General features: G+C 45.3%; 1 protein-coding gene across 4 annotated transcripts; it reads left to right on the forward strand.

Moving 5' to 3' along the window:
* The first annotated feature begins 2,059 nt into the window (after nucleotides 1-2,059).
* Nucleotides 2,060-13,336, forward strand: tmem132a (transmembrane protein 132A). Of its 4 annotated transcripts, none has more exons than XM_034291161.1 (13): nucleotides 2,060-3,174; nucleotides 3,884-3,975; nucleotides 5,707-5,933; nucleotides 6,067-6,276; nucleotides 6,385-6,896; nucleotides 7,103-7,255; nucleotides 8,016-8,211; nucleotides 8,679-8,822; nucleotides 8,910-9,112; nucleotides 9,551-9,770; nucleotides 9,996-10,187; nucleotides 10,394-11,402; nucleotides 11,461-13,336. In XM_034291161.1, exons 2-12 carry the CDS (start codon nucleotides 3,894-3,896, stop codon nucleotides 11,357-11,359), a joined length of 3,105 nt encoding a protein of 1,034 aa, XP_034147052.1. In that variant the 5' UTR covers nucleotides 2,060-3,174; nucleotides 3,884-3,893; the 3' UTR covers nucleotides 11,360-11,402; nucleotides 11,461-13,336. The 4 variants fall into 4 exon arrangements, 3 of the variants coding, with proteins under 3 accessions (XP_034147052.1, XP_034147053.1, XP_034147051.1); XR_004575509.1 differs by having other exon boundaries at nucleotides 2,061-3,174; nucleotides 10,394-11,425; nucleotides 11,484-13,336; XM_034291162.1 differs by lacking the exon at nucleotides 11,461-13,336 and having other exon boundaries at nucleotides 5,710-5,933; nucleotides 10,394-11,448.
* Nucleotides 13,337-13,441: the final 105 nt, after the last annotated feature.

The raw sequence follows: 13,441 nt of genomic DNA on the forward strand, positions 1-13,441 counted from the left end.
AGATGGAGCTCACTGCATTCCTGGGAACTTTTACATTTCTTTCTTTATCCTAGTGACAAAATTGCTTGGTTTGTGCGCTGACATGCTCTGTGAAGTGTGGGACCTTTTATAGACAGGCGTGGGCCTTTCTAAATCATATCCAATCAGTTGAATTTCCCGAAGGTGAAGTTCTACAGACATCTCAAGGTTGATGAATGGACACGGGATACACCTGAGCTAAATTTGGAGTGTCCTGGCAAAGGTTCTGAATACCTGTGCTTATAAATTGGCAAAACCTTCTGAAAACATGTTTTTGCTTTTGTCATTAAATTGTTTCATATGTAGATATTTTAAAATGTGTTCACTCTGTAACACAAGAAAGTGTGGCGAAAGTGAAGGGGTCTGAATTTATTCGTACTTTCAAATGTATTTTTGCGACTGGGGAAGGAGCCAGGATAAACACGCCCGTTGAAAGGATGGGAAGATTGTGTCGCCATGACAATATAACGCCCAGAGAGTCAGGACACCTGTTCCACGTCCCATCTGATACGCAACACCCCATGTAGGTGTAATGTCCCCTTCACTGTCCTGGGGCGTTGGGATTTAAGTTTCAGAAAACAGGGAAGAGTGCCTCCTACTGGCCCTCCGACGCCAGTGACCAGGACCAACACTGCTTAGCTTCAGAGTGGAGTCAACTATGGGAACGCTGAGCGTGTGCATTTGTCTATGAACGATGGTGTTTGGTTTTGGTTTTGTCTTCCTGTCTGTCAGGTCACGGTAGACTAGAGGATTAAATCTGTCCCACTGTAGGAACAATGACAGATGACAACAGATTAAACAGAGAGATTATCTCCGAAATAGAAAGAGGGAGAGATGGAGAGGGGCGAGAGGGGGGGGGGGGACGCCAGGGGGGAGGGAAGCCAGGGAAAGAGAGGAGCGAGAATAGAAAGACGAAATTATGATCAAGCGGGGAAAAAAAACGGTTAATCTAGTCACTGATCCGACATCACGGAGTGATTGTAAGCAACACGTTTGACACGCTTCACCACACGTACAGAAATTAAAACATCTCCTTCACTCAAACAGTGGACACTCACACACAAACGCACGCATACATCTGTTCTCAGTGGAAATCCTTTCATGTATAATAAAGATGATTAACTTATGTGGATGTAATGCCTAACCGCAGCGGAGGTAATCCGCTACAACAATGAACGAGTGAGACTAAAACAGAAAGGAGGATGAAAAGAACTAAAGGAAGAGAAAGAAAAAGAAAGAAATTTACCCGAGTCAGAAAGGGAAAGCGACCATAATGTCATGAAATATGTGTAAAGTGTGTTCAGATGGGATACACTACTGATATTAATGTAGGGAATGCTTTGTGGATTTTAATGCTATAGGTTTTATGGTAATCCATCCGTGTGGGAGACACCTTCCCTAATTCCACCCTATTCCCTATATAATGCTCTACTTCAGTAAAAGTTTCCATGACTATGGACCCTTATTGAAAAGTAGTGTACTATGAAGGGAATAGGATGGTTTTTTTCATCATTTTAGGACCCAGTCATGTCCCTAAGCCCCTTCTGGTGGCCTATTATGGATGTATCACTGCACAGAATAGACAGGGATCAGAATGACCCAGTATTAAAACATTTGCCTCCCTCCGAGCCCCGACTGAACCTCTCCATCTATCCATAGTTATTTCTCTCACTGTCTTGTGCTCCACCTCCTTAATCTTATTCAGAGCCTAACGGTGTCGGCCCACCCACAGTCCGGTCAGTGAGTGTCCCGTAATGGCCGCCGTTAGAGAACGAGGATGTCGCAGTTATGGATTTGCAGTGTGACCTCATCCGCGGACGCCGTGTGAACTGCCGTGGGGGATAAAGCGGCAGAGAGCGAGAGGTGTGCGTGCGTGTGTGCGTGTGTGTGCGTGTGTGTGTGTGTGTGGGGGGGGGGGGAGAAGGTGAGGTTGGTGGGAGAGGCACAGAGAGAGAGGTTTAGCGGGGTCGCTTACAGATCTGTCATTTAATCAAACCGTGATTATGAAAGGATGGACAGAAGGAGGGCGAGAGGGAGAGAGGGAGGGAGCTAACAGGACGTGTGAGGGAAGTGAAGAAGGATAAACGTCCAATTTGTTTTGGGTAGACTGAAAGCAAGACTGACAGAAATAATAGAAAGGGATTGTGGGAGACGTGTGGGCAGAGCGCAGGACCTGCGTCCAAAATAGCCCCCTCTTCCCTACAGAGTGAACTAAACGGAGAGGGGGTACGGGGTGCTGTTCCCATTGTGGCCAAGGTGTGGAATTGTTAAGGTCTCAGAGAGAGAGGGTATAAACGACAATCTGTTCCTCGCTTAAAAAGAAAAGTTGAAAGGGATTGACTGGAGAGAGGAGAGTGGTTTCAACCCAGAATGCACTGCATTTAAAATTAAGCCATGAAATTATTAAACTATGCAACATTAGCAGCTTAATGCACCAGATACATAGACCATCTGATTCGAAACAGAGTACTGAAATCTTTCTGAGAAGGGAAACGACAGCGAGAGAGAAGAGAGGATGAAAGGATGAAGAGTGGGGAAGGGCCAGTGCTTAGCTAGAACTTTAAAGGTGAGTCAATCTTGCAGTACCACAGGGGAGTACGGAAAAGAGAGCGCGCGAAAAGAAGAAAGATTGGAAAGAGGTGAAGGGAGGGGGAAAGATGTGGTAGAGAGATAGAGGAAGAGAGAGATGGGGATTATTTACCGTTTGAAATGAATAAATCCGTATTGTGTGTCTGGCAGACAGAGAGGGGCGGGGGGGGGGGCAAGAGAGAACATCACAGTGACCACCCCTAAAGATCAAAGAGATTTCATTAAAATAAAAAGCTCAACAGCCTCAAGAGAGGGGAAGCAGAGCAAAAAGTGATTTTTTTATTAACCAAAATCTCACTGCGTTGAATTCGGAAGTAGGCTACAACCAGAAAATAAATAAAAGACCTTACTTTAAAATCAACTTTGGAATGGTTCCTGAAACTGTGTCCCTGAGCGTACAAACCGTCGCAGAACACGGGAAAGGAGAGAACGGTCACGGCACTGGAATAAAGAGAAGGTCGGCGTGGACATAGGTGCACAGACGTAGGAGAAAGAAGGAAAGCAAGAGGAAAGATTGGTTTATTTCTGGATCATCACCCTTCCCAATGACAGAACAACGTCTTCCAGGTGAGTTCTGTTCCGAACACCGGGTAGGGAACGTTTGGAAATAACAATTTAACAGAAGGATGTCAAATATAGTACTAGTTAAATATTTGGACGCTCATTCAAAAGAATCTGAATACATCTGTATTTTAGATTCTTCAAAGTTGGCACACTTTGCACTTTCAACCAGCCTCATGAGGTAGATACCTGGGACGCATTTTAATGAACATGTGTGCCTTGTTGGAAGTTAATTTATGGAATTTCTTTCCTTAATGTGTTTGAGCCAATTAGTATTGTTGTGACAAGGTAGGGCTGGTATACAGAAGACCATCATTATGTATGTACTGTAGTAGTCTGTATTATGGCAAGAACAGCGCAAACAAGCAAAGAGAAACAACCGTCCATCATTCCTTTAAAACATGACAGTTGATCAGTCAATCTATTGTCAACTTTTGACTGGTACTGTAGGTATATAAGGTCTGTGTCCATGTAGTTTAGATTATAGGATGCATGCTGTTAAGTGAACCACTAGCCAGATGAGAACAGAGCAAAAATATTCTTTATACTACATCTATTAATTTCATGAGGAATTTAGAATTACAGTTTGAGGGCTGTGTAAACATTACTTTCCATAGGGTGTTTTAGAGGATCATAACAAGTCCTCTTAATCTCTAAGAGCTGTGAGGATGCTTTTTGACACTTTTGAGTTTGTGTGATTTTTGTGATCCTACAGGGGTACAGTGATGGGTAAGATCAGCTGCCCCAATGCATGTTGGGGGACAGTAGGCGTAAAGTCGCTTGTACTTTATTGGCTTCTGGTAGCTGGTAAGTGCACCCCCCTCCACATCAGTTTTGAAAGAGCTGACTGCATATACCAATAAATCAGCTACAGTGAATATAACAAGTCTACACACCCCTGTTAAAATGCCAGGTTCTTGTGATGTAAAAGAATGAGACAAAGATAAATCATGTAAGAATTTTTTTCACCTTTAATGTGACCAATAACATGAACAATTCAATTGAAAAACAAACTGAAATCTTTGAGAGAAAATAAAGAAGAAAAAACAATAACCTGGTTGCATAAGTGTGCACATCCTTACACGAATACTTTGTTGAAGCACCTATTGATTTTATTACAGCACTCAGTATTTTTGGGTAAGAGTCTATTAGCATGGCACATCTTGACGTGGCAATATTTGCCGACTATTCTTTACAAAAGTGCTCCAAATCTTTGGGTCGTTGTCGTGCTGAAAGGTGAACTTCCTCTTCATCTTCAGCTTTCTAACAGACACCTGAAGGTTTTGTGCCAAAATTGCTTGGTATGTGGAACTGTTCATAATTCCCTCCACCTTGTCTGAGGCCCTGGTTCCAGCTGAAGAAAAACAGCCCCAAAGCAGGATGCTGCCACCACCATGCTTCACTGTGGTTATGGTGTCCTTTGGGTGATGTGCAGTGTTGTTTTTGCACCAAAAATACCTTTTGAAATTATGGCCAAAAGTTTCAACCTTGGTTTCATCCGACCATAACACATTTTCCCACATGCTTTTGAGGACTTGATGTTTGTTTTTGCAAACTTCAGACGGGCTTGGATGTTTTTCTTTGTAAGAAAAAGCTTCCATCTTGCCACCCTATCCAATAACCCATTCATATGAAGAATACTGGAGATTGTTGTCACATGTAGCACATAGCCAGCACTTGCCAGAAATTCCTGAAGTTCCTTTAATGTTGCTGTAGGCCTCTTGGATGCCTCTCTGAACAGTTTTCTTCTCATCTTTTCATCAATTTTGGAAGGACGTCCAGTTCTTGGTAATGTTTCTGCTGTGCCATATTTTATAACCACTTGATGATGACTGTCTTCACTGTGTTCCATGGTATATCTAATGCTTTGGAAATTATTTTGTACCCTTCTCCTGACTGATTTCTTTCAACAATGAGATCCCTCTGATGCTTTGGAAGCTCTCTGCGGACCATGGCTTTTGCTCTGAGATGCAACCTAGAAAATGTCAGGAAAATCCTACTAGAACAGCTGAACTTTATTTGTGATTAATCAGTGTCACTTTAACTGATGGCAGGTGTGTAATGACTTCTATTTAACATGCGTTTGAATGTGATTGGTTAATTCGGAACACAGCCACATCCCCAAGTTATAAGAGGGTGTGCACCAGGTTATTGTAAGGTTTTTATTTAAAAATGTTCCCCCTCGAAGATTTCTGTTTGTTTTGAATTGTTCACATTATAGATCACATATAATGAGGAAAATTGGAAACAGTTCTGACATGATTGATCTTTGTCTCATTCTTTTACATCACAAAAACCTGTCATTTTCACAGAGGTGTGTAGACTTTTTATATCCACTGTACTTGTTTAATCTGTTAATAAGGACATTTGAGATGTATAGTAAATGAACGTTTCAGAATGGATGTGAAATGGTCACGTACTGAAGAGATACAAACACAGACATTTCTATTGGTTCTACTGGTTCACTGACAATTCTACTGGTTCATTTACATTTCAACTGGTTCTCTCATTTCTTTCTCTCCTTTCTTCCTTATTCAGCAGTACACCCATCCCAAGCCCAGCCACCCCTCCCTCTTTCCCTCCCGGCTAAAATTGCAGTCCTCCCTCCCTGGCATGCTCTGCCCCTCTCGCAGGCCGATCTGGGCCCAATTTTCTCCAACTCCAGCCCTTTTGCCTTCTCCCAGTCCCTGCTCATGGTGCCTCCGGATGGGGCGCCGTCCAAACCGGGTGTCCAGGCTTCATTCGGGCCTTTCTCTGTCAGCCAGGTAAATTAATGACAAGCTAAAATATCCCTCTTGTCCTTAGATTAAGTTGCAAGATCATCTGTAAAGCTTTAATCTTCCTCTTACCCTGTGTCTAAAAGTGTAACCCCACCGTATGCTGTCTCTCTCCTCCCAGCCGGTGTCTGGGCCCATTCTCCCCCTCTCGCCTCGTCTGTCTGCGTCCCTCATCTCTAAACACGTGGAGAGAGAGAGAGACGAAGTGGGCAGGTCGAGGTACAGAGTGCGAGCGTTTTTCCGAGTGCGAGGGGACCCAAGCCGAGGCTTCTGTGTAACCCTCCACGCCTTCAAAGAGACAGAGGAACAGAAAGCTTCTTGTATCACACAGGTGTGGGTGTTACATTTGCAACTCGAGAAATGTTCCGAGGGGACCTAGAGCATTCTCTCACCATTGGCCATCACACGTCCCATCGTTTACTTTTCTGCCCTTTCTCAGCCTCCACTCGGCCTGTGTGTGGTGACATTGACGCTGCCCACGGAGTGGTTTGAGTCCGAACTGACTAACAAGGCCTACCTCGGCCCCAACCAGCGGGCCAGGCACACAAACCGCTACCGGGTCCGGAACCGGGGGCGTCGGCACGGGGACCCACCCCCGGGCTCCCTCCGATACAGCCCATCCGGCGAACGAGTCCAGGTGTACTACTCGTCGTTTGGCACTGTGTCAAACCCTAAGTTAGTGCCCCCTAGGTGTGTGGAAGGCAAACTACAACAGTCTCAGAGACAGCTGTTCTACATTGGGGCTGTCACTCTGAGGGATTACAACAAAGGGAAGGAGGCCAACGGTACCAGAGACCACACAGGCTGTTCCAGCGGACAAGAACAGGAGGAGCTGCGTTTGGATTCCAATGTGCTGATTCGCTATCGCAGAGGACCAGTCCGCACCGGCCAACCAATTGGGATTTCGGTAAACCTGAGGGCTAATTTCAGTGCAGAGTTTGTTGTTATCAGGTAAGCATTCATGACATTTGGGCCTAAACTTTCTTAGTGTAAGGAAGTGCTAGGAAAAGGTCACATCTGGACAGTGGCTCTTTCTAATTTAAATGGAAAACGGTTTAAGGATTGATAGGTCTACTCTGAGATAAGCCCTGATAAAGACTTTAAGTTGTTTTCATTATTTTCTTAATATAATTTCACTGACTTTATCTGTGCCTCAGACTGAAGGTGAAAAAAGGCCTGCTGTCTCTGGTGGCTCAGCGCTCACCGAACTCTGACCTCTGGGTCGTAACCCTGGAGAGAACACAGGGCTCCAGACATGACGTGATCTCGATTACCTGCCACAAAGTCTCCAGACTTCTGGACAGTGATAGGTATTACTCCAATAAACTGATTACTGGACATTATCATTTTGTTAGAGTCCTAAATGGCAAGCTATTTGGGTGGCATACTATTTAGGGAACCATTTGATTCAGGTGCCATTTGATTGGGCTGTTGTTCTGTTGGGGTTCTGTTCTCTTTAGGTTACATTTTTATTAAGTTTGACATTCTATTGAGGTGCCGTTTGGGATGTACATCAGTTAGAGCCCAATGTTACCTATTTTTCAGTTTCATTTTACCAGGCTGACGTTGGGGACATTTTCAGATGACATTCAGTATAAGTGATTCAAAATGAAAGAACTTTCTTCTTGTGAATAGACCCACGTCACGTGATTTATTTAATCAAACCCCTTTGCACCGTTCTCCCTCATCTCCTCTCTCCCTCTCCTCTCTCCCTCTCCTCTCTCCATCTCCTCTCTCCCTCTCCCTCTCCTCTCTCCCTCTCCTCTCTCCCTCTCCTCTCTCCATCTCCCCTCTCCCTCTCCCTCTCCCTCTCCCTCTCCCTCTCCCTCTCCCTCTCCCTCTCCTCTCTCCTCTCTCCCTCTCCTCTCTCCCTCTCCTCTCTCCATCTCCTCTCTCCCTCTCCCTCTCCCTCTCCCTCTCCTCTCTCCCTCTCCTCTCTCCCTCTCCTCTCTCCATCTCCCCTCTCCCTCTCCCTCTCCCTCTCCCTCTCCCTCTCCCTCTCCCTCTCCCTCTCCCTCTCCCTCTCCCTCTCCCTCTCCCTCTCCTCTCTCCTCTCTCCCTGTCTCTCAGTCCCTCTGCTCTGCAGCAGATTGCCTGTCTGTCAGTGGACGGCTTGCGAAGGAGTTTCGGTGTTGCAATGACGGTGTCGGCCAGCTGGTGGGTGGAGTACTCAGGTCGTAATAACCCTCCGCCACCACACGGCGGAGTAGTGAGCAGTTTATCCTTCACCGACCGGGAGATTGTGGGGATTACTCCAATAACTGAGGTTATTAAGAATTTTCTCTTATAGTTATTTTGGTAAACAGTTTATGCAATTAGTAATTGAAGATTATAAACTGAGTTTTTTCAAATCCTGAATGCTGATTGCCTGAAAGCTGTGGTGTACACAACACCCCCCCCAGGCCTTTTTGCCTAAATGGACCCTTTATGCTGCCTTATAGTCCAGAACAAGGCCTGTCAAAGGTACAAAGTAAACATCCATGGCTGTGCTCACCAGGTGAGAGGGGACAAAAATTACCAGGTCAAAGGAGGTCACAACTAACCAGTGACCTTAACCGATGACATAAATGACGTGAAAAGGAGGAATAAAAACCCACACATTCCATTATTCACAGAATGACTCCTGTGGTGCCTGGTAATTGAGGTCCAAATTAGGAACTTCCCTCATTTAGTGAACACAGCCAAGTACTTTCCTCTGCGGAAAACTGTCCCAAATTTGTCTCCAACTCACAGACTGACATGATCATCAACACAGCCATCTTGACCAACGAGCCCGTGTCACTTCCTGTCATCGTGCTGGCGGTGGGGCATGACGGGAAGGTGTCTGATGTCACCTCAGCCGTCAAGTGTCAGTCGTCTAACGATGACATTGTCAAGGTAACCAAGCACGATTCTACGTACTGTCACAGTCACACACACACACACACATCCGGTCCCTCAACCCTGTGTCATTTGATTCAACAGGTATCGGGTGATTGCTCCACCCTCTTCGTCGATGGTAGCGAATCAGGCGTGGGCAGCACCTGTGTGGGGGTGGAGTTTTTCCTGGGCATGCTCAGTGGGTCCCTTTGTCTGTCCGTCTGGGCTCCTGTTGTCCCTCTGCGCATGTCGCTGTCTGACAATGAGCTGAGCACCATCGACGGCTGGAGGCATCACACAGAGAACGGGTGAGTGTGTGTGTGTGTGTGTGTGTCTCTAGAAAAAGATGTAGAAACAAGTGATGGGGAATTACATAAAGCAGGATTAGACTTGGCTATGTCATTAACCTTAAATTCCTATGGACGCTGCTAGAATGATTGGGTTTGGACTAGTTGGACCTGGAGTCCTGCTACATTCCTTTATGACATAATCCCCTTTTGACATCCATCTGTATCGGTCCCAAGCAGAAGACCGAAACGTTGAGTAGGAAAGTCCATGGGGATAGTAACACGGTCTTAAATACTAAGTCTACTCTATAGTCACTTTGTTAATCCAACAATTATTCCTAGAGAGAGTGATTCTTTATATAGAGCTCCGATAAAAATGTACAGAACAGCAAAGGTATTAAAACCCCTGACCAGTAATGTTATGTTGTTCTGCCTTCTCAATATCCCCCTTCTCCTCAGTTGTTCTCCAGTTTACCAAAGGTCCACAGTTCAGGTTATGACCCAGTTCAGTGCCCAGGCGGGTCACGGTCAGCTAGCCTACCTGCTGGGCTCATCCGAGTGGCTCGTTGACGTCACAGAGATGGTCCGTAACTGGCTGAGAGTGGAGAATCCCCGCGTGGCTGTCCTCGACAAGCAGAGCATTCTAATTGGTCTACAGCCAGGGAAAACGGCTGTTCATGTGAGTATTAGATCATTGGAACTGTTAAAGAAGGTATTTTCAATAGCCTGGTATATTTCAGGTGAAGGACGGTCCTAACCAATGATGTCGGGATGAAAAATGTAAAAAGATTCTTAAGGGTACAATTCAGTATATAACATGTGCGTGGAAGGTGACCTAGAACTTGACCTTGAAGACATGACGATCAGCCAACAATGGCGTGGCCTTCCTTCTTTTTTCCCAAAGGTCATATCAAGCCAGTGGGATGGCGTGCTGGGCAGCTGTGACGTCAGCGTCACCTCGGAACCTGTGACCCCGGGTGACCTCTCTGTGCAGGTGGTGGGCGGACTTAGTATGTCAATCAATGCAAGCCCCTCCCATCCTGCGGTCATTACTGCCTCGGTGACTGCCAATAACATTCTCTACAGCCCGGGCCAGGTCAGTTCTGTTAGGGTTTTTCTCTCCACTGTAACATTTAAAGAAGGATTTGATTTGTTGAAGTGTATTTATCAATTTCAACTTGGGTGGGCTTTTCTGACACAGTCAATGCCACGCTGTTCATTACCTCTGCCTGTTTCATCACAATAGGACCTTTAAGTTCGGGTGTTTATCGCTCTGTGTGTTTTGGTCTTCTTCTCCACCAGGAAGCTTCGATCAGTGTCTGGCTCCAGTTCAGCGACGACAGTGCAGTGTTGCTCTCCAGCTTCAGCCATGTTCCGTTCAGCCTGCGCCTCTCCTCGTTGGCCGAGACAGTGGTCGCCGTGACGGCGGGGAAGTCTCAGCGTGTTGTCGCTCAGGGTGAAGGGGGAGGGCCTTTACTGAAAGCTGAACTCCTGGTCACGACCTGCGAGACGACCACAAACTCCATCGACGGAGACCTGTCCAATCCGAGGGAAGGAAGCAGGACCAGAAGGCTGGCTAAAGGATCCGGCTGGATCCGGGTGAACCTGGACTCAGGCGTGAGACCAATGGGGAGCGACGAGGCGGACTTTGAGCTCCTCGACATCTCGGACATGTTGGTGGAGTCAGACAGGGACATTCAGTACAGCAACTTTCCGGACTCGAGCGTCATCCTAGGGAACGTCACCGATGGCAACGGCGAGGACTACTACGACAAGGCCGGCGACGTCATGGTAGCCCGCAATGACCTTGAGAGGGCAGTGTTGACCCCCAGTCACGAAGAGAGTGCTGTGTACTTCGCTCCTGGGGTGGAGCGAGACGAGGACGGCAAACAGGCGGAGAGGGAGCTGGAGGTGGGGGTCGGCGCGATGCTCTCCCTCCTCTGCCTCTCGGCAGTCCTCTTCCTTGTGAACTGTCTTCCCTGCGCTCTGAGGGAGAGGAGAAGAAGGAAAGTAAAGAAAGGAGAAACAGACGAGGAGAGGGAAGGAGAGGTGGAGGAACAGAGGGAGGAAGGAGAGGTGGAGGAACAGAGGGAGGGAGGAGAACCAGAGAAAGACAAAGAGGCGGAGGAGATAGAGGAGGTGGCCAAGAATGTTGCAGAAAATGAAGAAAAGAAAGAGAGAGCAACATGCTACTCTGGGATAATATCACTCCATAAGACTATTTCAGAGGAGAAAGTGGAGCCATCAGATCAAATCCTGAATCTATAGGTTTACGTTGAAATATGACCCCTAATCCGTATAGCAAGTACAGGTGAAAACAAGGGCACCAAGTAGGAAAATATGACCCCTAATTCATATAGCAAGTACAGGTGAAAACAAGGGCACCAAGTAGGAAAATATGACCCCTAATTCATATAGCAAGTACAGGTGAAAACAAGGGCACCAAGTAGGAAAATATGACCCCTAACTCATATAGCAAGTACAGGTGAAAACAAGGGCACCAAGTAGGAAAATATGACCCCTAATTCATATAGCAAGTACAGGTGAAAACAAGGGCACCAAGTAGGAAAATATGACCCCTAATTCATATAGCAAGTACAGGTGAAAACAAGGGCACCAAGTAGGAAAATATGACCCCTAATCCGTATAGCAAGTACAGGTGAAAACAAGGGCACAAAGTAGAAAAAGGGTGCCTTTTAATTCAGGTGAGAAATATATGTATATTCCTGTCACCAACATCTTAACGTCTTAAAATGTGTCTTGCCATGTCATCTCTGTTTAGTATAATTCTCAAGCTCTATTTATACCTGGTTCTAACATGCGTCTGTATGTAGCAGGTCCAGATCACATTTAAAGACACATGTTTGAGGCAGGTATAAATGGGGCTTACATGACCTATATCTGAATGTATACCTACCATGGTATGTAGACTGTACGTGCAGCACTACTGCATGTACTTACAGGCAGTTTTCTGTTGTCTGTATTTCACTTTCCTTTGTATGAAATCTGTCGTCATCTTTTCATTATAGGCCTATAGACAGAACAGTACCGGATCACTGGATGTTACGGTTACTTTCTTGAGTTTTTTCTCCAGAAATCCCTCCATCCTGAAGGACTTTCTAGGTTGGTTATTTGCTCCTGTTCAATGAATTCTCCAACTAACATTTCTGGTAGATTTGAGAATTTTTGAGAAATTTAACTGGCGTTTTGGAACCCTTGTCCTGAAAGTGTTTTGGTTAATGTCTACATCAACTGAAAGATGTTGCAAATATTCCTTATGGAATAGTTCATGTCAAACATGTTATTATCCTGCTAGGCAAAGGCTGTACATTTGATTTGGTAACAAAAATAATTGTTTTTGTATGTAATTTAGTATTTATTTATTTAAGAGTTTGCATTCTGTGTAATTCTCTTTGTTTATCTGGTCGGCAAACTACAGACGTGTCACAAATTCATGGAAAAATCTCAATAAATAAGCTGGAGGAACATAAATCCAGATGCTTCCATTCAGGTGTACTGCGTGATACAATTAAGCAAATTAACATCCCATCATGCTCTCTGGCATGTAGACAAATGCTGAGCGGGCCCGGTAAACCTCTACTCTGGATCAAGATGACAAGGATTTGAATGACAAGGATGACAATGGCACCATCCACAGGGCACAAGGACTCGCTGGATGGTTTTGAGGAGTATAAAAATGTTTGGGATCATATGCTATGGCCATCACTGTTACCAAATCACAAACCTATTAAACACCTGTGGGACATTTTGGAACATACGCGTTAGAGAGCGCTCTCCACCACCATCATCATCAAAACACCAAAATAAGGTAATATTTTATAGAAGAATGGTGTTCAATCCTTCCAGTAGCCATTCCGGAGACTCGGATAATCTATGCTGAGGTGCAATGAAGCTCTTCAAGCAGGTCGTGTTGGCCCGATTGCTGAGGCCCCTTGTGTTGGTTTTTGCTTTATCACTTGTACGTACGTTACAATGGCTGAAACCCTGAATGGATATGCCCCTGTTAAAATATGTTGGCCACTACAGGGTTGTCATCAACCTCACCAGAATCCAGTGCTGGATCCAGTAATGCCTCTCAGAACTCAAGCTTTGCCCAATGGACCAAATATGAACCAGATTTGTGCAGAAATCAAGCCTCTTAGAACCATCAGGAAGTCACAAACTCCTTTTCATTTTCGCTACATAATGTTGGAAATTTGAATTGTGGATTAAAATAACAAGCAAATAAATGTTTCTGTTCATTTTAAACCAAGAGCACAAAACGGCGCACTGTTTTAAAAACTACTTTACAGAACTAAAATTAGTCTAGATGTAAAAAAATTTATTGCA

This window comes from Esox lucius, chromosome 25 (genome assembly GCF_011004845.1).
Source record: "Esox lucius isolate fEsoLuc1 chromosome 25, fEsoLuc1.pri, whole genome shotgun sequence".
Lineage (NCBI taxonomy): Eukaryota > Metazoa > Chordata > Actinopteri > Esociformes > Esocidae > Esox > Esox lucius.

What these genes read in the sequence shown, in the direction of transcription:
- tmem132a (XM_034291161.1), top strand. Translation starts at nt 3,894, where the DNA reads ATGGGTAAGATCAGCTGCCCCAATGCATGTTGGGGGACAGTAGGCGTA. An exon ending in CAGGGAAAACGGCTGTTCAT is followed by an intron (nt 9,771 to 9,995) that starts GTGAGTATTAGA and finishes TTTTTCCCAAAG; the next exon opens with GTCATATCAAGCCAGTGGGA. An exon ending in TTCTCTACAGCCCGGGCCAG is followed by an intron (nt 10,188 to 10,393) that starts GTCAGTTCTGTT and finishes CTTCTCCACCAG; the next exon opens with GAAGCTTCGATCAGTGTCTG.